The sequence below is a fragment of the Oreochromis aureus genome, linkage group 20 (genome assembly GCF_013358895.1).
Source record: "Oreochromis aureus strain Israel breed Guangdong linkage group 20, ZZ_aureus, whole genome shotgun sequence".
Classification (NCBI taxonomy): domain Eukaryota; kingdom Metazoa; phylum Chordata; class Actinopteri; order Cichliformes; family Cichlidae; genus Oreochromis; species Oreochromis aureus.
In genome coordinates, this window is record NC_052961.1 from 24394200 (window position 1) to 24421290 (window position 27091).

The 27091-nt window shown below is 40.0% G+C and overlaps 2 protein-coding genes and 1 long non-coding RNA gene across 4 annotated transcripts in view; 1 reads left to right on the forward strand and 2 right to left on the reverse strand.

Moving 5' to 3' along the window:
* Positions 1 to 22377, reverse strand: part of ppih (peptidylprolyl isomerase H (cyclophilin H)) — a 30907-nt gene extending 8530 nt beyond the window's left edge. Inside the window, exon 1 of one of the 2 annotated variants that reach the window (XM_031738150.2) lies at positions 3528 to 3665. In XM_031738150.2, coding sequence (XP_031594010.1) covers positions 3528 to 3554 — 27 coding nt within the window. In that variant the 5' untranslated portion in view covers positions 3555 to 3665. Of the gene's footprint in view, positions 1 to 3527; positions 3666 to 22182 lie in introns of those variants that run through there. The other variant, XM_031738149.2, reaches the window with a different exon arrangement.
* Positions 18 to 24767, forward strand: LOC120435345. Its single transcript, XR_005609667.1, has 3 exons — positions 18 to 1918; positions 4768 to 4916; positions 24641 to 24767. It is a non-coding gene; the product is annotated as an uncharacterized LOC120435345 (long non-coding RNA).
* On the reverse strand, positions 23324 to 26830 carry taf10 (TAF10 RNA polymerase II, TATA box binding protein (TBP)-associated factor). The gene is made up of 5 exons (XM_031738148.2): positions 26470 to 26830; positions 24910 to 25067; positions 24697 to 24761; positions 23798 to 23912; positions 23324 to 23652 (listed from the first exon to the last, which is right to left on the reverse strand). Exons 1-5 carry the CDS (start codon positions 26600 to 26602, stop codon positions 23563 to 23565), a joined length of 561 nt encoding a protein of 186 aa, XP_031594008.1. The 5' UTR covers positions 26603 to 26830; the 3' UTR covers positions 23324 to 23562.
* Between the last annotated feature and the right edge of the window lie 261 nt (positions 26831 to 27091).

The following is a 27091-nucleotide window of genomic DNA, read 5'->3' on the forward strand; positions in this document are numbered from 1 at the left end:
TCAAACAGTAAAGCAAAGTTAATTCTGTCGACCAATTACTTTTTTCTTTTCTTTTTTAAACAAAACCAAGACAATAGGTTTGATGTGGTGGTCCCAATTGTCATGAAAACACTACAAAACCTCAGTGCTTGGAAGGAAGAGAAGAGCAGACATATGGACACATTTCAACTTTCATCCTGTAAATTTTAGTCAACTAAATCAAGTTTATAGTTAGTCTACTAAAATCTTATGACATTTAAAACTAAAAGAATTTAGATGCCTAATTTATTATGTTAAACTAAATAATGTTTTAGTTAAAAGACTAAGACTAAACTACATCTAAATTTCATGTGAAACTCAACACCGCAGTAAATTACTGGTTAACCAACCAAAGGCTAACGACACAAAACAAAATGCCTCGTGGAGATTCGGTACCAGAACACAGAAACAGGTTATTCTTGTCTAAATGATAATGCAACCTGCACTAGCCAGTTACTCACTAACATTCTTTCATTGGGAGCTGCAGTTACACTTCCTATCTTTTACTTCTGGCTTTTAATTTGTGTCAACTTCGGAGAATATGTAAAGTGTTCAGTGGAGTTGAACATAGCTTCTGTTGTTTAAACAACACAAGCTCTGCTGTGTCTCGGTTTTGATATCATGCAGGTGTAACGATGGAAATAATGAGACGCTACAATCTTGATGCAAAACTTCACTGGACTTTAAATAATCTTAGCTTTGTATTTACATATATGCATGTATGCACCCCCTTGTGGGTGTGGGCATCTCTCTGCCCAGTTCTCTGATACTGTTGAATTTATGTAAGTAGCCCGCTGTTAGAACAATGTGTCCAAGTCTGTGTGACAGAACAATCTAGCATTTGGTGTACAAAGAGCAGTTTGTCCTCATGACATCACTGCACAACTCTTCCTCCGCTCCATGTGGACAAACCACAGTGGCCTCTGGATGTCCTGTGCTTGCCAGTGAGATAAAACAGTATGCTTAAGGCTTCCAGACAAAGAAATGAAATCAGACATTGTGTTGATAAAGAACAAACAAGCACAGCACATTTTATCTGGTAAGGGTTTTCCCATGTTGGAGTCTGGTGTCCCCTGACGTTTGGTATCTAACAATAGGTAAGATCGCTTTTAACTTTTTTTTTCTTAACAGTGGACTACTTTTGTCGTCATCCTATTACTAGGGTATCAATTTTCCAAGATTATTTTGAATTTCCATTTCGAGGAATTTATGCTACTTGGAAAAACCGGGTATCAAGTGCACCGACTTAGACATAGGGCCAAGGCTTTAACAAAGAGTGTTGAAATTTTCAAATCCACAGCAAGCAAATTCGCCACACCCGTATTAACTGATCAGGAGCAAAAAGAACAAGAAAATAATAATAACAATGTAAAAAACTGAGAACAAAGCCACATGGCAAACTAATCAAGCCAAACCCAAGGCTACAGTGTTGACATAGTTCACATATCAACTTTGCAACAGGAATAATCACAAGTCTATTGTGGTCAAAGACAGATAAGTTGACATTTCCGTGAGCCGGCCATTCACTGGATCTTGATTCCCAAGAAACGGGTGTAACTTGATATACAAGAGGTGTAAGCAAGCAAAATAATTTAAAGGGAGCAGTTTCAAACACAGTGAGCAGTCACTGGTTGTCCTGGCTGCAGGACATGCAAATTGATGCACCAGGAAGTCGTCACTTTCATGATACATGTGGGAGGGAAAACAAGCAGGTGTTCTTGGAAAAAAAAAACAGAAGGTGTGTCCCATCAGGTGTGTGCATTAACAATGGGGAAGCAGGATCATACAGAGTCACCTACCTGTTCACAACAGTCAGAAGGAGGACTTAATATGCATTACTGAACAAGAGTTAACCACCTCTGCTGAAGCTTACAGGACTAATACAACACAGCATAAAAAGGTAAATTCAGAGCCATTTATTATTTCTTTTTCATGATTAACACAGGGTTCAGAAGTGATTCTGCGGTGGCAAACTGTTTGGTCAGTTTGAATAAAACACTTTAGCATTTCTTAAAATTACAATAAAAGGAGTTTGCCATACCAAAATAACAACTGATGGAGATTTTCATTAGCAATTTCCCAGTTTCTTAAGTATGTAGGTACGTACAAGATAAGCAGACTAATCACATTAATGAACGAAGCCCTTACAATTTTTTCTAGGATGCACATCAAGCACTGTGAGAGAAACTCAGAATTTCTGCATTTGCTCATTTTTAACACTGCATGGTTTCTCATTTCCTCTTTTAATCTAAGATTTTGATATTAACAATTTACCAGTGTGGTCAAACGGATACACCCTTATTTTCAGGGTGTATGCTTTGTCATCACCTCAGTCTCAACGACGTGTAAGCAGGGTAACACGGCTTTTAGGTTACGACTACACCGAATTTGATAATGATACATATTTATAATATTACATCAATGCATTTTGCCATTCCAATGTGACCTCTTAACTGTTCAGACTTTACAAGTGCAGTGCATACTGTAATTATCAGGAGAAAGTTTTCTTAAATGAAGTTAAATGTAAACAAGAAAAGAGATTTTATAACTTGCAGAAGAAAAATATCAATGTATATATACTTCCTTTGGTGGAGTCCTAAAGGAGCCCTCTAAAGTACCCTCTTCATATAATGATTCAAGTTTAGAAATACAATGGTAATCTGAAGAGGGGCAGGGGCAAAGGTATTCAATAAAATAGGTCATCAATAGTTCACTCAGTAACTCAATTATAAATATCCTGAAGGCAATTTTTTATATGTTTTACAATTAATTATTGACATATACACCAAGAGAGTATCTGTTTTCTGCAGCAGGAAAGAGCTGCAGAGTATCCATTATTCCTCCAATTGTTCAGCTAATATGATAAAAAATACTTTTGTTTTATTAATGAGCAATAATAAATATTCAAAATAGAAAAAAACAATTGTTTCAAATGAAATGTTCATTGCAATTTGTAAAATAGTTTAACTGCAAAACAAAACCCTTTTTGCATTGAAGAAAACATTTTCTTCAATGCAAAAATAAATATTTGCAATAAAGTACTGTCAAATAAAATAAGCCATACATGCATCCTAAACTAAGGTTTTAAAAACCTTTATTCTGACATCGTGGAAATTTTCCTTACATTAGTGGGAGGCAACAAACGAGTTGTGATAGTATCATATAACTTGGGTGATGTAAACTTGGTGTCTATATTTGTTTTTGTGCATGCGAGTCTATGTTCTAATGAAAATGCACGAATACAATGATGATAAGCTAGTCTATCGATATTCTCAGAACTGAGGTGTGTCCGGTGCTTCAATGCAACACTTCCTCCTGTAGAAAACAGACGTTCTGATGGTATAGATGTTAACAATTAACAAAAACATTTCAGTGTCTGACCCAACAGCACTGGGTCAGTGGCTCAGTGTGCTACTGGCACATATTTATATTAGTATAATCCAGAAAAACAATCCTACTAAAACCGTGAAATAAATATGATCAAACCCCATGCCACCCTTTAGACTCACCCTGGTTGTTGCAGGTATTGCTGCCATACAAAGTAGAACAGCTGCTAAGAGCCTACAGCAAGGTTCCTGGTTTAAACATTATATCAAACTGACTTTACAGTTCATCTCCATGTTTTATTTTAGCTCTACTGTAGATTTTTACTGAAGAAAACAGTGGACGGGAGTGGCCAGGTTTCCTTTTATTCATGTTGAAACTTGTTGATCAGGTGGTTTCAGAACAGAGTCCCACCAGCTTTTTCCTAGTAAAGGTTTTAATGGTGATTACAGGAACTAGGCCTGCTGTTATGCAAGGCAAAAAAATGTTGTCTTTCACTACACGTGAGCTCACATCTCGTTGACGACTGCGACTCTTTACTCTACATCAGACAGGCTCCATGTCAAACTATGACAGCATCGTCATCATTAAGGCTGTTGTGCTTTTGTTCTTTTTGTTGAAAATCTGGGGCAGCAGGGGTCTAAGGTAGTAGGCTTGCTGGGTAGTAAAAGGCAGACATCACAGCACCCCCGTCAAATGCTAAGTGTGTGTTTTAGATTGTGATAAATAAGTAAAAATACATCAGCCAATATCTGTCACGGTTCAGTTTTTGTTACCTACCATGTTATTTTATTTTTATAATATATTTATCTATTATTATATTTTCTCACCCTTTTTGTCCCCTTTTCCACCCTCCCTGTCAGCTTTGGCATACACATGTATCTAAAAACAGAAACATAACAGAAAAGTAATTGAAATGAATAAATAAACACAAAAGAAACACAAACATGAGAAGCCTATAGAGAACTTACAGAGCTCATGTTGGAAAAGCAAATCTGTTTGGCACAACATCACATTCAAATCATAATTCTGATTGTAAAACCTGCCAGACAAGATGGGCTTAACCCAAAAAAAGAAACAAAAGAACATCGTCTTGGACCACAATGACACAATGTAGACTCTCACAAACACCTGTCCCTGATGAATTTCCTCACAGACATTTTGGACACGGTGGACATCAGAAGAAATTCATTGCTGATCAGATCAAATCAAAGAAGTGGGGTTTTTTCCTCTTGTGAATGTTTCTTATTGCTCATTAATAATAATAACCCACAATAACCAATAGCTGTAGCCCTAGAACAAAAACTGAGTCAGAAAATAGGTGGTTTCACACCTTGCACTCCCAGCTAAAAGCAGTTGTGTATTTTTTTTTTTCTCCCGTATACATTTTCATGATGTTTTTATAGTTTCTTCTGTCTTTCACAGAATTTCCTGGAGCATCTGAACACTGCGGTATCAAATCAAATGATGCCAGAGTTGCCATCTTTGTTTGACACAAGCCACACTTTCAGAATGCTGGCCATTATACATGAATGGGAGGGCATGTCTGCCAGTCACACAGACAACACTGGAAAGTATGTTTCACTCTTATTTTCCAAAGCGGGCCTGGAAACGGTGATCTTTTATTTATGGTGTCAAAAACGGTACACCATCTTTATGAGTGTGTGCAGCCTGTCCATCATACTGGCTGACTGGGTGATGACCATTTTAATGGCAGCTTTGTGGTTACTGGGTCCTGTCCACTCATTTACACCCTGCTTCATTTTGACCAATGCCTCAGCAACCTATGCAGCATTACCACTGCCCATGATATTGCTGGGTTTAACAGACTACCTTTTAGGAGACAAAGCTCTTAGCAACCGCAGAGCCTTCTTCAAAACCCTCGGAAATGTATTCCTGACACTTCTCGTGTGGCTTATAGCTTTTACATGCTCTTTTAGCTACGCTGATGCTAAACTGATGGATATGAGTTGTGGGAAAAGGTTGAAGAAAGCTCTGGTGTGTGAAGTGGAGGAGTCAAAACTGGTGATCAACTTCATTGCTGGGATTTTCACTGCATTACTTCTAACACTGCTACCATTTTGCTCACATATTCCCCAGTGGGTACGAGATGCTGACAGGTTATGTGAAGCAGAGGAAGAACAAGAGAAAATTAAAGCTGCAAGCAGCGATATGAGGGCCCTCGCACCCCCGGCGCGTCGAGCCAAGCCCAACACCTAAAACCAGCGCTTCCGATCTGATGTCACATTGATGGAATTCATGCATTTAACCACCAGCTAAAATTTCATCTCATTCAACCATTATTATAGTCGTCCCACTAGGTGGCGCTCTAACCATTACTGACAAATGGCATAACAAACATTTCCGAGCTCGAGTCTCATCACGCCTGCGACCTTTGGGAGAGATTGGACATTGTGTTTTTGAGCGACAGCAGGTTACTGCTTTTGGCGAGTGATTGAAACTCCACGTGCCGCCATGACCACCCGTTTCCCTGAACGTAAAAAGCTTCGCAATTTAACATCACAAAGGTCTTTAGATTCCACACACAGGAGATCGTGTAAATCTAATGAAATCCCTTGGAGGAGTTCGTCAAAGTATGAGGCCTGAAAAGAGGGGCAAATGTCGCCAAATTTACACATTAATTTTAAAATGGCTGACTTCCTGTTGGATTTGGGATATTGCTCCAAGAGACTTTTTTGTACATCTTGATATCTCCAATAAGCTTGCCAGGTTTCAAACTCATACATAAAACACAGAGCAGGGGCTGTTGTTTTGAAATTTTGTAGGGGCGCTGTGGAGCCATTTTGCGCTCTTCAAGGAAAATGAACATATAAAAAGAAATCCTCATCACATTAGAGGTGTGCGCCAAATTTCAAGACTTTTAAACTTTTCAAGCCCCTCAAAAGCCACTTCATCTTTCATGGTGAACTGCGTTGCCACCAGGGTGCGCCGTTCAGTTTATAGTCACAATTTTCTCACTGAAGCATCAAGAGGGACTGATGGTGATATTCACCGCTTTTGAGGTGGCCACGATGAACCTGTGAAAATCAGTACAACAAAATGAAAGACATGACATTTCCTGGTGCCACTAGGTGGCGCTCTACGTATTCCTGACAATGGGCATATCAATCTGTTCAGGGCGGGTCTGACATCATCCCTGTAAAATCTGGTACTGATCAGATTGGATTTCATTGAGTTACACTAATTTGTTTCTTCATGGCGAGACCTCAATGTTCGCCATGCTGCTGGGGTCACACCCTTCAGCGAAAACTCACAGTTTTCTCTGTAACCCAAGACCAACTCCTTAAGGCTTTCCTGGAGAAATTTGAGGCTGCAGATGTCACCCATTACAATACTGTACCCCAAAGTGTAAAACATGACATTTCCTGTTCCCACTAGGTGGCGCTGTCCCTGGTGTCAAATATGGCAGTTGAAATATGTTCAGGGTGGAGCCTTATCATATGTGTCCACTTTGGTCAAGGTCGGACAATGTATGACAGAACGAGAGGCAATAAGATTTTCATGGCGAGTCATCGAAATTCGCCGTGGCGCCACGGACCTCACAGTAACCCGAAAACTCAAAAGCTCCGCAATTTAACATGGCCCAGGTGTGTAGTTGAGACTGACCAAATATGAAGCTTTGTAACGATGAAATTCCAATGAGGAGTTCAAAAAGTTCGAGGCATGGAAATGGCAAAATTAGAGCCAAAATGTCACCTTCACTTCCAAATGGCGGACTTCCTGTTGGGTTTAGGACATGGCCATAATAGACTTTTATGTGCGTCTCGAACGTTAGATATGTGTTCGAGTTTTATACATGTAGGTCATACCCATCTCGGGGCTCGCGTTTCTCATTTTTCTAGGTGGCGCTACTGAGCCAATTTTCCCTGGACATGTCTACGGACATTAAAATACGTAAATTTTCACCAGACCTGACGAGTCTGCAAAATTTCATGAGTTTTCGAGCATGTTTAGGCCCTCAAAAGGCCGATTCATTTGCCGAAATAATAATAATAATAATAATAATAATAATTAAAGCTGCAAGCAGCGATATGAGGGCCCCCTCGCACCCCGGCGCGCGTCGAGCCACGCCCAACACGCATACAACCAGCGCTTCCGATCTGATGTCACATTGATGGAATTCATGCATTTAACCACCAGCTAAAATTTCATCTCATTCAACCATTATTATAGTCGTCCCACTAGGTGGCGCTCTAACCATTACTGACAAATGGCATAACAAACATTTCCGAGCTCGAGTCTCATCACGCCTGCGACCTTTGGGAGAGATTGGACATTGTGTTTTTGAGCGACAGCAGGTTACTGCTTTTGGCTAGTGATTGAAACTCCACGTGCCGCCATGACCACCCCCGCTTCCCTGAACGTAAAAGCTTCGCAATTTAACATCACCAAGGTCTTTAGATTCCACACACAGGAGATCGCGTAAATCTAATGAAATCCCTTGGAGGAGTTCGTCAAAGTATGAGGCCTGAAAAGAGGGAAAATGTCGCCAAATTTACACATTGATTTTAAAATGGCTGACTTCCTGTTGGATTTGGGATATTGCTCCAAGAGACTTTTTGTACATCTTGATATCTCCAATAAGCTTGCCAGGTTTCAACCTCATACATAAAACACAGAGCAGGGGCTGTTGTTTTGAAATTTTGTAGGGGGCGCTGTGGAGCCATTTTGCGCTGTTCAAGGAAAATGAACATATAAAGAAATCCCTCATCACATTAGAGGTGTGCGCCAATTTTCAAGACTTTTAAACTTTCCAAGCCCCTCAAAAGCCACTTCATTGGTCATGGTGAACCGCGATGCCACCAGGGTGCGCCGTTCAGTTTAAAGTCACAATTTTCTCACTGAAGCATCACGAGGGACTGATGTTAATATTCACCGCTTTTGAGGTGGCCACGATGAACCTGTGAAAATCAGTACAACAAAATGAAAGACATGACATTTCCTGTTGCCACTAGGTGGCGCTCTACGTATTCCTGACAATGGGCATATCAATCTGTTCAGGGCGGGTCTGACATCATCCCTGTAAAATCTGGTACTGATCAGATTGGATTTCATTGAGTTACACTAATTTGTTTCTTCATGGCGAGACCTCAATGTTCGCCATGCAGCTGGGGTCACACCCTTCAGCGAAAACTCACAGTTTTCTCTGTAACCCAAGACCAACTCCTTAAGGCTTTCCTGGAGAAATTTGAGGCTGCAGATGTCACCCATTACAATACTGTACCCCAAAGTGTAAAACATGACATTTCCTGTTCCCACTAGGTGGCGCTGTCCCTGATGTCAAATATGGCAGTTGAAATATGTTCAGGGGTGGAGCCTTATCATATGTGTCCACTTTGGTCAAGGTCGGACAATGTATGACAGAACGAGAGGCAATAAGATTTTCATGGCGAGTCATCGAAATTCGCCGTGGCGCCACGGCCTCACAGTAACCCGAAAACTCAAAAGCTCCGCAATTTAACATGGCCCAGGTGTGTAGTTGAGACTGACCAAATATGAAGCTTGTACGATGAAATTCCAATGAGGAGTTCGCAAAGTTCGAGGCATGGAAATGGCAAAATTAGAGCCAAAATGTCACCTTCACTTCCAAATGGCGGACTTCCTGTTGGGTTTAGGACATGGCCATAATAGACTTTTATGTGCGTCTCCGAACGTTAGATATGTGTTCGAGTTTTATACATGTAGGTCATACCCATCTCGGGGCTCGCGTTTCTCATTTTTCTAGGTGGCGCTACTGAGCCAATTTTCCCTGGACATGTCTCACGGACATTAAAATACGTAAATTTTCACCAGACCTGACGAGTCTGCAAAATTTCATGAGTTTTCGAGCATGTTTAGGCCCTCAAAAGGCCGATTCATTTGCGAAAAATAATAATAATAATAATAATAATAATAATAATAATAATAATAATAATAATAAGAAACAGAGCAGATACAATAGGGCCTTCGCACTTTTGTGCTCGGGCCCTAATAATAATAATAATAATAATAATAATAATAATAATAATAATAATAATAATAATAATAATTAAAGCTGCAAGCAGCGATATGAGGGCCCTCGCACCCCGGTGGCGTCGAGCCAAGCCCAACACCTAAAACCAGCGCTCCGATCTGATGTCACATTGATGGAATTCATGCATTTAACCACCAGCTAAAATTTCATCTCATTCAACCATTATATAGTCGTCCCACTAGGTGGCGCTCTAACCATTACTGACAAATGGCATAACAAACATTTCCGAGCTCGAGTCCCATCACGCCTGCGACCTTTGGGAGAGATTGGACATTGTGTTTTTGAGCGACAGCAGGTTACTGCTTTTGGCGAGTGATTGAAACTCCACGTGCCGCCATGACCACCCGTTTCCCTGAGCGTAAAAGCTTCGCAATTTAACATCACAAAGGTCTTTAGATTCCACACACAGGAGATCGCGTAAATCTAATGAAATCCCTTGGAGGAGTTCGTCAAAGTATGAGGCCTGAAAAGAGGGAAAATGTCGCCAAATTTACACATTCATTTTAAAATGGCTGACTTCCTGTTGGATTTGGGATATTGCTCCAAGAGACTTTTTGTACATCTTGATATCTCCAATAAGCTTGCCAGGTTTCAAACTCATACATAAAACACAGAGCAGGGGCTGTTGTTTTGAAATTTTGTAGGGGCGCTGTGGAGCTATTAAACGCTGTTCAAGGAAAATGAACATATAAAAGAAAACCCTCATCACATTAGAGGTGTGCGCCAAATTTCAAGACTTTTAAACTTTTCAAGCCCCTCAAAAGCCACTTCATCTTTCATGGTGAACTGCGTTGCCACCAGGGTGCGCCGTTCAGTTTATAGTCACAATTTTCTCACTGAAGCATCAAGAGGGACTGATGGTGATATTCACCGCTTTTGAGGTGGCCACGATGAACCTGTGAAAATCAGTACAACAAAATGAAAGACATGACATTTCCTGTTGCCACTAGGTGGCGCTCTACGTATTCCTGACAATGGGCATATCAATCTGTTCAGGGCGGGTCTGACATCATCCCTGTAAAATCTGGTACTGATCAGATTGGATTTCATTGAGTTACACTAATTTGTTTCTTCATGGCGAGACCTCAATGTTCGCCATGCTGCTGGGGTCACACCCTTCAGCAAAAACTCACAGTTTTCTCTGTAACCCAAGACCAACTCCTTAAGGCTTTCCTGGAGAAATTTGAGGCTGCAGATGTCACCCATTACAATACTGTACCCCAAAGTGTAAAACATGACATTTCCTGTTCCCACTAGGTGGCGCTGTCCCTGATGTCAAATATGGCAGTTGAAATATGTTCAGGGGTGGAGCCTTATCATATGTGTCCACTTTGGTCAAGGTCGGACAATGTATGACAGAACGAGAGGCAATAAGATTTTCATGGCGAGTCATCGAAATTCGCCGTGGCGCCACGGCCTCACAGTAACCCGAAAACTCAAAAGCTCCGCAATTTAACATGGCCCAGGTGTGTAGTTGACACTGACCAAATATGAAGCTTGTACGATGAAATTCCAATGAGGAGTTCGCAAAAGTTCGAGGCATGGAAATGGCAAAATTAGAGCCAAAATGTCACCTTCACTTCCAAATGGCGGACTTCCTGTTGGGTTTAGGACATGGCCATAATAGACTTTTTTGTGCGTCTCCGAACGTTAGATATGTGTTCGAGTTTTATACATGTAGGTCATACCCATCTCGGGGCTCGCGTTTCTCATTTTTCTAGGTGGCGCTACTGAGCCAATTTTCCCTGGACATGTCTCACGGACATTAAAATACGTAAATTTTCACCAGACCTGACGCGTCTGCAAAATTTCATGAGTTTTCGAGCATGTTTAGGCCCTCAAAAGGCCGATTCATTTGCCGAAATAATAATAATAATAATAATAATAATAATAATAATAATAATAATAATAATAAGAAACAGAGCAGATACAATAGGGCCTTCGCACTTTTGTGCTCGGGCCCTAATTAGGGACGACTTGCCACTCACTTTAACCCTCTGCCCAGAGACAGAAGGTGATGAAAAGAGTTACCCGACAGATACAATCCGCCATCGACCACCACTGTGGATCAGCCTAATACTGGGCTTCGCCACATTCTGGATGCCTTTTCTTGCTGTGTCTCTGGCCTGTTTGGTTTTTGGCCTTGGAGTACCTGCGTACATCTCTGTTAACCTGCTGTGGCTGGAATGCACCAACAGTTTACTGTTGGGTGTGCTATTCTGGGTAAAGACCAAGAGTCCAAGGCCACACACCAATCTACCAGAAAATCTGTGCTCATGGCACATTTACTGGCATATAAGCAGAGAAATGCAACCCGAGCTGATGGTTCCTGAGCTCAACCCACCAAAAGAGAAGATAAATATTTATGATGTGTAAGAAAAAACCTCAAAGTAACAAACATCACAAGCCTAGATTCGGAATGTCACACTCATTTTACATTGTGGGCCATATACAGCCCACTTTGGTACTATGTGGAGCAAATAAGTGAAACTCCCTTTTCCAAAAGTTGAAAGACATTTAACTGCATTGAATCCCTCAGATATCAAAACGCTGGGACAAGTTTTTGAAAGACATCTGTCAACACGACTGGTTGGACTTAAAGCGTAAGAAATAAACATACAACATTACAGAAAAAGTTTTGGCAGCTCATTGGTCAGACTGTCCTGTAATTATAAACAGAGTTTATGTTAATGCACAGAAAATGTCATTTTTTACCCCGGTCTAAGAAGTTATGTTTTTGATAATGTTTGTATGTGTAAGCATCATTCTGTGTTTACGCACGCTGGCTCAAAAAGCTTTGAATAAAAAACTTTGCAGGGGTCTAGAGCGGGGTCATATTAACAATACATTCAAATCTGACTTTTATCCACCAAGCTATTCAAGGTCAGCTTAATGATTTATTGGTTGAAAATGGCCAAACAGGCTTACAACTTAGAAACGATGATTGTTAAAGTTGTGATGTGTATTGCCAACATATAAAAACAACAAAAAAGGTTTAAAAAAAACTCACATTCGACGTCTGACATCATATTCAAGGTAAATAGATTAATTTGAAGGTCAAAGTGCTAATAACAGGGCTTCTTACAGTTACTGTTTGAGTTGTCAACATATGTGATATAGCGAATGCTGTAAGGGGATTCTTTATATCAGGTTACTTTGGAACTTAACCTGTTCTTCAAGGTCCACTAAGGTCCTTTGACCACTAAGTTCAAACTTTCATCATTTATCTTTAAAACTATGCTTTAATTTCTACTGCCTTTGTTTACTAGCAAAATTTAGGAAATGATACTAATATATGGAGACTGTAAATATTAAATTACACATACAAATAACATGTTACATTTGACCTTTAACCTCACTTTTACATTCTGTCTTTTTGTAAGTTATCATAAGTTTATATTACATTTACTATACTATAATTTAAAGAAAATACTTTAAGAAAGAATATTTTTAAAAAGAATAAAAAATATATAATATACAAAATACAATACTATTCTAATAAGAGTAAATACTGCGACTGTGAGCTGCCTTTGTGACAGTTTGCACGCCTAGTGCTTCTTCGTTTATTGTTTTTTTTTTTTGTTGTTGTTTTTGTACTTGGATTTTTTTTTAATTCTTTTTTATTTTATGTAACCATGGCCGCTTTTTAATTGTTGCTGTAATTGTAATTTTTTTTAATCTATTAGGAAACTGGTGTAGTATGAATGGAAATTAGGGAGGTCTTATAAAACTGTAGTAGAGAAATATGTGAAAACTATGAAATTAAAATTTTAAAAAACCCAAAGACGACCAGTGGGCCTTGTGTCTGACACCCCTGGTCTACACTAAAAGAAACGTGATGTGATGATTCACTAAGAAAGTTTCACCTGTGTGAATGCTGCAGTCAATGTCTACTTCAAGTTACACACCTGATATTATTACTGAATGATTGACTGAAATGTATTCCTCCTTCTGTCATAATCAGGTATAGCATCATAAAATGTAAGATATTTATTTTACAATACCTTGTTTTTCTCCTACCGTTTAAGACAAGCTTGACTGTGTTGTACAAATAGGTACAAAGTTTCTTCTAGATGTTCATGAATGTCATTAAATATGATCAGCAGCGACCCTGGATCCTGAATGTAATCTTTTCTTCCATCATATGTTATTTCCAAGTTGAAGAATAAACTAAACTAAACTTAAAGATAAGCTTTAAATCCAACACTGACGCCATCTGCTGACGAAGCTCAGATAACACAACTGAACGCACTGGAACAGACCTCACAGTGGGATTTTGTAATTGGCTGTAACTAAAAACGCATCTCTTCTTGACTTAACCATATCATAATAATAAGGGTGCTTACTATGAGTAAAGGGGTCTCGTGAAGACTTTTTTCTTTTGTTGTAATTATTTTAGATGACAGATGTGTGCGGAAAACTACAATATGCTGGCATTGTAGCTGGTACACGTAGTTCAAACTTCATACCACCACCATTCTATGTAACAACAGTCGCTACTAGCACTACTGACTACTGACATTCCCCTTTCTTAGGCTAACATATTTTATTTGTCAAAGTCTTAAGCAAACCTAAATATGGAACAGTCTTCAACTAGAGAATTCAGGAAAATGAAGTAAAAAGGAAGAAGAGCACTTAACTAACATGTTAACATAATATGGTACTTAGAGTTTGTGTATTATTTTAATGCTTTCATAGACAGGTTATAATAATAATAATAATAATAATAATTAAAGCTGCAAGCAGCGTTATGAGGGCCCTCACACCCCCGGCGCGTCGAGTCAAGCCCAACACCTAAAACCAGCGCGTCCGATCTGATGTCACATTGATGGAATTCATGCGTTTAACCACCAGCTAAAATTTTATCTCATTCAACCATGATTATAGTCCTGCCACTAGGTGGCGCTCTAACCATTACTGACAAATGGCATAAGAACCATTTCCGAGCTCAAGTCTTATCATGCCTGTGAAGTTTCGGAGAGATTGGACATTGTGTTTTTGAGTGACAGCAGATTACTGCTTTTTGGCGAGTGATTGAAACTCCACGTGCCGCCATGACCACCCCGTTTCCCTGAACGTAAAAAGCTTCGCAATTTAACATCACAAAGGTCTTTAGATTCCACGCACTGGAGATTGGTTCAATATGATGAAATTCCTTGGAGGAGTTCGTCAAAGTATGTGGCCTGAAAAGAGGGGAAAATGTCGCCAAAATTACACATTAATTTTAAAATGGCTGACTTCCTGTTGGATTTGGGATATTGCTCCAAGAGACTTTTTTGTACATCTTGATATCCTCCATAAGCTTGCCAGGTTTCAGTCTCATAGATAAAACACAGAGCAGGGGCTGTTGTTTTGAAAATTTGTAGGGGGCGCTGTGGAGCCATTTTGCGCTAATCAATGAAAATGATCACATAATAAGATAGCCCTCATCACATTGGAGGTGTGCGCCAAATTAGAAGACTTTTTAAACTTTCCAAGCCCCTCAAGAGCCACTTCAATGGTCATGGTGAACTGCGTTACCACGAGGGTGCGCCGTTCAGTTTAAAGTCACAATTTTCTCACTGAAGCATCACGAGGGACTGATGGTGATATTCACCGCTTTTCAGGTGGCCACAATGAACCTGTGAAAATCAGTACAACAAAATGAAAGACATGACATTTCCTGTTGCCACTAGGTGGCGCTCTACGTATTCCTGACAATGGGCACATCAATCTTTTCAGGGCGGGTCTGACATCATGCCTGTAAAGTCTGGTACGGATCAGATTGGATTTCATTGAGTTACACTAGTTTGTTTCTTCATGGCGAGACATCAATGTTCGCCATGCTGCTGGGGTCACACCCTTTCGCGAAAACTCACAGTTTTCAATGTAACCCAAGTCCAACTCCTTAAGGCTTTCCTGGAGAAATTTGAGGCTGCAACTGTCACCCATTACAATACTGTACACCAAAGTGTAAAACATGACATTTCCTGTTCCCACTAGGTGGCGCTGTCCCTGATGTCAAATATGGCAGTTGAAATATGTTCAGGGGTGGAGCCTTATCGTATGTGTGCTCTTTGGTCCACATCGGACCATGTATGACAGAATGAGAGACAATAAGATTTTCATGGCGAGTCATCGAAATTCGCCGTGGCGCCACGTCCTCACAGTATCGCAAAAACTCAAAAGCTCTGCAATTTAACATGGCCCAGGTGTGTAGTTGACACTGAACAAATATGAAGCTTATGCGACCAAATCCCAAGGAGGAGTTCGAAAAAGTTCGAGGCATGGAAATGGCAAAATTAGAGCCAAAATGTCACCTTCACTTGCAAATGGCGGACTTCCTGTTGGGTTTGCGTCAATGGTCCCAAAGACTTTTTTGTTCGTCTTGGCATGATACACATGTGTGCCAAATTTCATACATGTAGCTCAAACGATGTGTACGTAGGGCTGCATTTAACAAGGCATAGGTGGCGCTCTAGAGCCATTTCTCAGTGCTCATATGTAAAACCATTAAAATACAAAATTTTTCACCAGACCTGGCATGTGTGCAAAATTTCATGAGTTTTTGAGCATGTTTAGGCCCTCAAAAAGGCCCTTGTTTTGCCTGAATAATAATAATAATAATAATAATAATAATAATTAAAGCTGCAAGCAGCGATATGAGGGCCCTCGCACACCAGCACGTCGAGCCAAGCCCAACACCTAAAACCAGCGCTTCCGATCTGATGTCACATTGATGGAATTCATGCATTTAACCACCAGCTAAAATTTCATCTCATTCAACCATTATTATAGTCGTCCCACTAGGTGGCGCTGTAACCATTACTGACAAATGGCATAACAAACATTTCCGAGCTCGAGTCTCATCACGCCTGCGACCTTTGGGAGAGATTGGACATTGTGTTTTTGAGCGACAGCAGATTACTGCTTTTTGGCGAGTGATTGAAATTCCACGTGCCGCCATGACCACCCCGTTTCCCTGAACGTAAAAAGCTTCGCAATTTAACATCACAAAGGTCTTTAGATTCCACACACAGGAGATCGTGTAAATCTAATGAAATCCCTTGGAGGAGTTCGTCAAAGTATGAGGCCTGAAAACAGGGGAAAATGTCGCCAAATTTACACATTAATTTTAAAATGGCTGACTTCCTGTTGGATTTGGGATATTGCTCCAAGAGACTTTTTTGTACATCTTGATATCTCCAATAAGCTTGCCAGGTTTCAAACTCATACATAAAACACAGAGCAGGGGCTGTTGTTTTGAAATTTTGTAGGGGGCGCTGTGGAGCCATTTTGCGCTATTCAAGGAAAATGATCACATAACAACAAAGCCTTCATCACATTGGAGGTGTGCGCCAAATTTCAAGACTTTTTAAAGTTTCCAAGCCCGTTAAAAGCCACTTCAGTGTTCATGGTGAACTGCGTTGCCACCAGGGTGCGCCGTTCAGTTTAAACTCACAATTTTCTCACTGAAGCATCATGAGGGACTGATGGTGATATTCACCGCTTTTGAGGTGGCCACGATGAACCTGTGAAAATCAGTAGAAGAAAATGAAAGCCATGGCATTTCCTGGTGCCACTAGGAGGCGCTCTACCTATTCCTGACAATGGGCACATCATTCTGTTCAGGGCGGATCTGACATCATCCCTGTAAAGTCTGGTACTGATCAGACTAGAGTTCATTGAGTTATACTAATTTGTTTCTTCATGGCGAGACATCAATGTTCGCCATGCTGCTGGGGTCACACCCTTTCGCGAAAACTCACAGTTTTCACTGTAACCCAAGACCAACTCCTTAAGGCTTTCCTGGAGAAATTTGAGGCTGCAGATGTCACCCATTACAATACTGTACCCCAAAGTGTAAAACATGACATTTCCTGTTCCCACTAGGTGGCGCTGTACCTGATGTCAAATATGGCAGTTGAAATATGTTCAGGGGTGGAGCCTTATCATATGTGTCCACTTTGGTCAAGGTCGGACAATGTATGACAGAACGAGAGGCAACAAGATTTTCATGGCGAGTCATCGAAATTCGCCACGGCGCCACGGCGTCACCGTATCCCGAAAACTCAAAAGCTCCGCAATTTAACATGGCCCAGGTGTGTAGTTGACACTGACCAAATATGAAGCTTGTACAATGAAATTCCAATGAGGAGTTCGAAAAAGTTCGAGGCATGGAAATGGCAAAATTAGAGCCAAAATGTCACATTCACTTCTAAATTGCGGACTTCCTGTTGGGTTTGCGTCAATGGCCATAACAGACTTTTTTGTTCGTCTTGTCATGATACACATGTGTGCCAAATTTCATACATGTAGCTCAAACGATGTGTTCGTAGGGCTGCATTTAACAAGGCATAGGTGGCGCTCTAGAGCCATTGCCCATTGCGCATATGTAAAACCATTAAAATACAAAATTTTTCACCAGACCTGGCATGTGTGCAAAATTTCAAGAGTTTTTGAGCATGTTTAGGCCCTCAAAAAGGCCCTTGTTTTGCCTGAATAATAATAATAATAATAATAATAATAAGAAACGGAGCAGATACAATAGGGCCTTCGCACTCGAAGTGCTCGGGCCCTAATTAAAGCTGCAAGCAGCGATATGAGGGCCCTCACTTCCCCCGGCGTCGAGCCAAGCCCAACACCTAAAACCAGCGCTTCCGATCTGATGTCACATTGATGGAATTCATGCATTTAACCACCAGCTAAAATTTCATCTCATTCAACCATTATTATAGTCGTCCCACTAGGTGGCGCTCTAACCATTGCTGACAAATGGCATAACAAACATTTCCGAGCTCGAGTCTCATCACGCCTGCGAACTTTGGGAGAGATTGGACATTGTGTTTTTGAGCGACAGCAGGTTACTGGTTTTTGGCGAGTGAGTGAAACTCCACGTGCCGCCATGACCACCCGTTTCCCTGAACGTAAAAGCTTCGCAATTTAACATCACAAAGGTCTTTAGATTCCACACACAGGAGATCGCGTAAATCTAATGAAATCCCTTGGAGGAGTTCGTCAAAGTATGAGGCCTGAAAAGAGGGAAAATGTCGCCAAATTTACACATTAATTTTAAAATGGCTGACTTCCTGTTGGATTTGGGATATTGCTCCAAGAGACTTTTTGTACATCTTGATATCTCCAATAAGCTTGCCAGGTTTCAAACTCATACATAAAACACAGAGCAGGGGCTGTTGTTTTGAAATTTTGTAGGGGCGCTGTGGAGCCATTTTTGCGCTGTTCAAGGAAAATGAACATATAAAAGAAATCCCTCATCACATTAGAGGTGTGCGCCAAATTTCAAGACTTTTTAAACTTTTCAAGCCCCTCAAAAGCCACTTCATCTTTCATGGTGAACTGCGCTGCCACCAGGGTGCGCCGTTCAGTTTATAGTCACAATTTTCTCACTGAAGCATCAAGAGGGACTGATGGTGATATTCACCGCTTGAGGTGGCCACGATGAACCTGTGAAAATCAGTACAACAAAATGAAAGACATGACATTTCCTGGTGCCACTAGGTGGCGCTCTACGTATTCCTGACAATGGGCATATCAATCTGTTCAGGGCGGGTCTGACATCATCCCTGTAAAATGTGGTACTGATCAGATTGGATTTCATTGAGTTACACTAATTTGTTTCTTCATGGCGAGACCTCAATGTTCGCCATGCTGCTGGGGTCACACCCTTCAGCGAAAACTCACAGTTTTCTCTGTAACCCAAGACCAACTCCTTAAGGCTTTCCTGGAGAAATTTGAGGCTGCAGATGTCACCCATTACAATACTGTACCCCAAAGTGTAAAACATGACATTTCCTGTTCCCACTAGGTGGCGCTGTCCCTGGTGTCAAATATGGCAGTTGAAATATGTTCAGGGTGGAGCCTTATCATATGTGTCCACTTTGGTCAAGGTCGGACAATGTATGACAGAACGAGAGGCAATAAGATTTTCATGGCGAGTCATCGAAATTCGCCGTGGCGCCACGGCCTCACAGTAACCCGAAAACTCAAAAGCTCCGCAATTTAACATGGCCCAGGTGTGTAGTTGACACTGACCAAATATGAAGCTTGTACGATGAAATTCCAATGAGGAGTTCGCAAAAGTTCGAGGCATGGAAATGGCAAAATTAGAGCCAAAATGTCACCTTCACTTCCAAATGGCGGACTTCCTGTTGGGTTTAGGACATGGCCATAATAGACTTTTATGTGCGCCTCCGAACGCTAGATATGTGTTCCGAGTTTTATACATGTAGGTCATACCCATCTCGGGGCTCGCGTTTCTCATTTTTCTAGGTGGCGCTACTGAGCCAATTTTCCCTGGACATGTCTCACGGACATTAAAATACGTAAATTTTCACCAGACCTGACGCGTCTGCAAAATTTCATGAGTTTTCGAGCATGTTTAGGCCCTCAAAAGGCCGATTCATTTGCCGAAATAATAATAATAAATAATAATAATAATAATAATAATAATAATAATAATAATAATAATAATAAGAAACAGAGCAGATACAATAGGGCCTTCGCACTTTTGTGCTCGGGCCCTAATAATAATAATAATAATAAGAAACGGAGCAGATACAATAGGGCCTTCGCACTCTCGGTGCTCGGGCCCTAATAATAATATATAGGGGTTCATTTTTAATGTTAAAGGAAACTTCTGTCACTTTCATTAAAAAAAGAAAAAAAATATAACTAATCAATGCCAGAGTATAGCAGTTCCTGGTGTCTCTGTTTTAAACAGCTTTTATCTGATTTTCCTTATTATTTATCTGTATAAAATTCCCAGTATACTTCCCAGTTCCTGCTTCAATATGCAACTGGGTGCAGTGTCTTTAAAGCAGCTCATGGGATCAAATTTCCACCTATTAGTTATTAAGGGGCAGGCTCATAACAAGGACCAGAGAAAACAAGCTAAAAATAATACTGACTTTCAGGACTATTTACTTCTTTTTAAAAACTCTAAAAATATGTTAGAATAAATATGTCTAAAAATACATTAATAAATAATGTAAGCTTAAATGGCAATGCCAATAACAATCAATGCAGAAAGAAGTAAAATACATATTCATTTATGAATAATTTGTTGCATACCTACTTGTATTTCAACACACACACACACACACACACACACACACACACACACACACACACACACACACACACACACAAACTCTCATACATATATAAACTTTGCACAAAAAGTAAGGACATTTTTGTTTGGTCAATTACTTCTTTGTTGTAACAATGTTTTTTGGCACTAAATCTTAAACTGTCAGAAATCCTGTTTATTTTCCTTTAAATGATGCCACATCTATAAGGAAAATGCATGTGTGGGTTGAGCTGGAGAGTAGAGTTTGTCTTCTTTTTCAATGCCAAACAGCTTATTCTGCTATTGATTCTAGTTTTGACACTCAGGTGCCATGGGCAAGTGATTAGAAGTACCCATAAGCAAGAACCCTGCAACAGTGATCAGATGTTGTCTTTTCCAAGCATGCTACATTTGACTGCTCTAGCTATGGTACCTTCAAGAAGGAGTTCTGCAAAACAAGCAATACTTGGAGTGAGCCCTAGCACCCTACAATCTCCAAGTTGAAGGCCAAGATCTGTATAACAGGGGATGACAGAGACCAAGTGGGCATCTGAAGACAACAACACCACACAAGACCGTTTCCTTGCCTGTCACCATAGCACTGACAGTCATTTACAGATTTGCAGTCAAGGTTTTCAGGACGATATGGCCGACAGTTTTCTACCGAGACAAACCAGAGCAGACAGCACACAGCCAGTCTCTATACTCATAGGGCTGCCTGGAGGCTTGCAGTGACTGCTCTTCCCCATCAGGCCTATTTGCACTGGCGTCAGCAACATGTCCACTGGAACCTGACAAAACATTATGTTCAGCTATGAACAAATTCTTCCTACATCGGCTGGATCATAGGTCAACTTGTGGAGAAGACTCGAAGAACGTTGTGCTGATTGCTGCACCAATAGGATACCAGCTTTTGGTGGAGGCAATGTGATCAGTTGGGTGTGGAGAGGATGGTGCCAAAGTGACCTACGCAACCACACTGGATGACTTGCAACAAATGCTGATTGAAGAATAATATGCCATCCCACAGCAGTATGTGATCAGCATGAGGTGGAGGTGCCAGGTCGGTGTGGTTGTGTATGGTTCTTCCACATGCTACTGAGGCTGCTGTTTGTTCAAAGAATAAATTGCCAGGATCTATTGATTCTTCAGATTTTAATCATCCAATCTAAGCTGTTTGGCATTGGAAAAGATTTTAATGAGCACAACCCACAGACACAACTCTACTACTCAAACAAATGTGGTACCATTTAAGTGGAAATAAATAGGCCAAGAAGCATATACAGGATAATTCCCAAGTTTATATACACACTAAGTCATTATAAGTGTGCGTGTGAGAGAGATATCTAAGGTTTTCAAAAAGTTATTTCTCCAAATGCAGCTTGTTCCACGGGGTCAATAGATGAATAACAGTCATTTAACTAATTTATCGTACCATACTGATATGCATTTAGTTGCGGGGGGTATTCTTTTGAACAACATTGGGATATGTTCGATTCAAAGTCGACGTGCTTTCACTGTCCGCGTCAAACCTTAGTTCAACAAACTCATCCGTATATAATGAAAAGGAGTATAAACGTTTTGCCAGTCTTATTGTATATAATGTATATCAGGCGTGTATGTTCTACAACAAGGTCGTTTAAAAGGGTTTAACCAGACTATGAACTTTATTGTTGCCACTGAGGAGACGCGGTAACGTTGTCGGTTAGCTTCAAAGTGTCTTTATAATGCTACTCACCTGCCCTCCAATGGTAATGTCGAAGAACACAACCGGGTTGTTGGGGTTTGAGGCTTGAATCGACATTGTCGTGATTTACCCGCTTTCTGAGACAACAAAAATGCAACGTTTGGCTGTTTACACGGCAATAATTTGAACCACGATCTGCGCTGTCGGAACTACGGCGTCTCGCGAGAGACGTGCTACGGATCCCTTCTGCGGACAAAAGACTTTCGTCACCAAAAGCGCGATTGTGCGGAAATAAATTATTACGGCGAGGTTTCTGCTGATAGCAGCGTAAAAAATGAACAGTTAACAGAAAAAAAAGACTAAATTTGTCTTTACTTCTACTTTCTGTCAAAAAAATAATTGCATTTACAAGTATTGGTTATAACATAGTCCTTTCCATGTCAAATTCATTAAGCGTGTATCAACTGGTAAAGTAAGGTTGTGGTACTTAGTACAGGTTTTAATTAAAAAAGCATTATCTATAATCTCAAATCTATGCTTATAAATACAGCAGCAAAAATCTTTTACACGTGAAAATTCCCATTCAGACTAATTATACAATACAAAAATAGATCAATTTTTTCAATCACTTGAATTCCAGAGTGTCAGTTCTGCTCTGGTATCTGAAATTTGTGAAGAACATCACACAAAGCTGTCGTGAACCGCATCCATAAAGGAAAAAAAAAAAAAAAATCGCTGTTCACAAAACTGAAAGTCTAACCCTCACCAAAAAACAAAGCCTAAAATGATAGATGCAGTAGGTTTCATGTGGATCTAGCAAGGGCTACGAGGAACTGTGTCAGCCAGGATATATATAGATGTAGATGTGCACATTCTATAAGGCTGCATGACTACTACCGGTAGATGTGTAGTTGAGACAATATTTTAAGACAGCATTAAACATGAAACTTTATATATTTAAGCAGGGCTCCCAGTCTGAAGAAGCTTTGGAAGTGGGGAAGTTTCCAAAATGAAAATGATCCCAGACAGACCAACAATTACCAAAGTTGTTTTAAAGAAGAAAAGGGAGAAAGTTATGACAAAGTATGCCCCTGATCTGAATCCAGCAAAATACATTTGAAGTATTTTGAAGTGTAAGGCAGAGGAACAAAAGTCATACAAGAAAGATCAGCTATACTAATTTTGACACCTCTGTGGGAAAAATCTTTCTGTTAAAGGTTTTATTTTCACAATAAAACAACATTTTTACAAATTAACAAATTGCAAAGACTGCGCCACAAAACAAATGACCAAATGCAAATTGACTGCAAAGATTTCTCAAAGTTGTACTAACTCAAGGTGAGAAGAAAATAGCAATACAGGTTGTCACAAACTGCTGTGAAAGCAGGAAGATAAGTACTAGCAATAGCAAAAAGCTCTAAAGAAAGAGTTTTATGTAAAGTAATAAGGTTTCTTCACATTCACGCCATATTCTGCGAGTGCAGGAGTCAGGTCCTCCATAGTCAATGTGTACTTCTTATCCTATACAGAGAAGGAGGAAAAAAATTATCAGGAGCAAAAATAACTGAAAGCAGATGAAAGCTTCCTCTTCTAGCAACACTCACACAGTGCTCTCTAAATATTGTACATTGTAGTTAAAGTGCCTGTTAAAATTAGACAAGCTTACCTTTGTCTTACTTCTTGAGCTTCCTGAGGCAGTGCCTTTCATTTTGCAGTACTGCAGCGCATCATTGGCAATATCTGAGATAAACTTCTGAGATGCGAGGGAGATCAGACGAATTCTATGCATGGAAGAAAATAATTAATACCTTTTTCCCTTGATGTTTACAGCCCACCTGTATCCTTATTTTGAAAAACACCACACACATAAACCTCAGATTTTCTATGATCTTGTTCAGAGTGATCACAAAGCTGACATTAACGAGTCTTACAAGGTTAGAGATGTTGCATTTTGGTTAAAAGGTTAAAGCCAGTTTGTTTTAAGCAAATCTAAATCAGCCAACACTCCCTGTAACATCAGAAAGCATGGTGCAACCTAACTAATACAGCATTAAGATAAGAAATGCTGTATACCATTGGGAAATTCTTTAAATTATGACAATATAGTCATTTATTTGTGACTTCAACATGTTCCCATTGCCAGATTACATTAATTTCTGACTCATTCAGTGCCTTGAACTAAGGTTTTTATTGGTGAACTCATATTATATAAAGGCTTTTAAGTCAGCTGTTTGTTAAGTAAATTGGTGGCTATCAATCAAACCTCTGAACGTACCAACTATGAGCAGCCTTATAATTTGTGCTGTAATGTACTCCTCCATGCGTGCACACTGACAGATACAAAGCTGTTCCTAGTATACAATTTCTCAGTCTACCTAAAGGACACATGCACAGGTGGAGCTTTTTTACTGACATTACATTAGACATTACATTACACTGACATTAGAGCAGAATCGAGTGCATCTCACCCTCACATTTGCCTCTGATGACATTTTTTTTTATCACTTAGATCCATGCATCCCTGCAGATGCCAAAAGATCTGAATACTACACTGCATGTACTCACATCCTTGGATCAGAAGCCTCAAAACCAGCCCGGTTGAGGTAGTAACCTGTGACTGCATCAGGAATCTGGTGAGAAAAAAACAAAAACAAAGAATAACTACTAATGTATATGTCACTAATATTATTAGTGCACATGTACCAATCAAGGACTGATTAAGAAACATTTCTGTCAAAAATGTGTGAAAGTATGATGTAGCGGGGCTAACTGACTTACCGTGGGAGTGTACTCTTCCAGCTGCATGAGGAAATCAGCCAGTGGCGTGGTGGAAACAGCAGGCTTCACATCTCCATTAGTGATGCCACCAGGAACATAGACTCCATTGGAAACAGATGTGTCTGCAGACGGTGTCACCACAGCTGATGAGGATGAAGCTATAAAAGACACATCAAGCAATGTCTGAGATAAACTTCTGAGATGCGAGGGAGATCAGACGAATTCTATGCATGGAAAAAAGAAAATAATTAATGCCATCTGTCTTGTCAGTCCAAAATGTGAACATTGGTATCATCAAAAGAGTGTAGCTGTCCATTCGCACCTAAAGGATAAGTTGTGGCTTTTGCTGCTTGGTTATTTGGCCAGTGGTGTTGAGGATTTTGGTAAAGTTGATGAAATTATAAACACACTTGAATAGGGTTAGATTTTGATATCCACCACAAAATACCATCTGGAAACAGTTTCATTTTTCAGCATGACAATGATGCCAAACACACTGCTAATGCATTTAAAAAAAAAAAAAAAAAAAAAAAAAACCTGGAAAGAAAAAATATACAATTAAGCACTATCAGTCATGGATCAGGATCCCAAAGACCAGACTTCAACTTTACTGAAACAGTCTTGGACCATCTTCACAGACAACAGAGCAAAAGGCAGCCAACATCCAAAGAAGCTTTAGATGTAATTCAAGAAGCCTGGAGAACTATTGCTAAAGAGTACTTAGAGAAGTAGTCTCCAATTTTTACATGAAAATTAAATCCATTTCAAGGATGGGGCCTAAGGGAACATCTTCCACCATCACTAATTCCCCAACTCTCTCTAAACAGTACTCATGGCCATTAATCAATGATCATGACAATTTGTATATTAGTAATCAGGAAACTGACCTAACAGTTAATCAGTTGCGGGACCCCACAGTCAGCTGAAACTGAAGAGGTCACTTGCATGAGTGACACAACATACCTCAACAGTCAGATAAATAGAATCAACTTTCTGTGACTACTTAAAGAACCTACAAGAAAGCTTGCCTGAGAGGATTCAAGGCCTTTTAAATAATAAAGGTGGTCATATCAAATATTCACTTTATTTTCAAGCTTGTTAGAATTGCACAAACTCTGTTTTTGCGTTATATACCAACATTTTTCAATGCACTGCACCCATTTCCAATTTTCCCTTGCAAAATATAAAGAAATCAGGGATGGCTTGAGACTTTTGCAAAGTACTGTACAAACAATCTAAAAAATTGCTACAATGGTTAAGTTAGTGCTACAGGCTTAACCTGAAACGTGGTACTTGGTAGGTTTTGTAATTAACATGTTTAAATCACTTTAAAGTGTTAGACGGCAATCTCTTAAGCCTGCTGTTTGCATTACACTTTGATGCATTAAGGTAGGTTTCGCTGATGGTGTTTAGGTTAGTACGCGTTTCTCTCAGTCAGGCTTGGTATTGTTGTCAATAGTCAATGTACATCGTGGAAAGTTTCGACTTCCAGTGCGAGATGAAATCAGCAAATGCTCTCAGAATAATAACAAAGACAATAACAAAGTCACGTTACGTTACCATTACTCGTGACCGACGGGATGCTGCTCACGTTGGTTGTCGTATTATCATTGGCAATGCAATTACTTGCCGTTGACGATGTGGTAGAAGGCACTCCTGTTGTTACAGACTGATTTACGTTGTCCATATTCATGCTGGCGTTAGCTAACGAGCTAACCGTGGTTAACTAGCACCGAAATATGCAAAACACCACAAATCCGCGATTTATAGCTGTAAGACAAGTATTCTACAAAATACTGTTTTAGTATAAGTCTACCCTTTCATTCAAAGAAATTAATTATCAAAACTGAAAAATTATAACTCGTAGCAGAAGTGTTTCTAAGACCTTTGCCGTAAAACGCTGAGCCACTACTGTTAGATCACGTCATGTGACATAGAGGCGTTCTCTTCTTCTATGTTGACTGCACACCGCCGCCTACGCCCCCTGCCGTAGCGGAGACTGTAGGCAATACATTAATACACTTTCTTTATATTTAAAGAATTTAATTCAGATTTGAATTTCACTAACTCACTGACCTGCATTGGACTCTTTTCAAAAGTTTTTACAGCCTTGCCAAGAGTAAATAGACGTCAACACATAATGACAGCAGCGATAAACAGCAAAATGACAACCTAAAGTCAA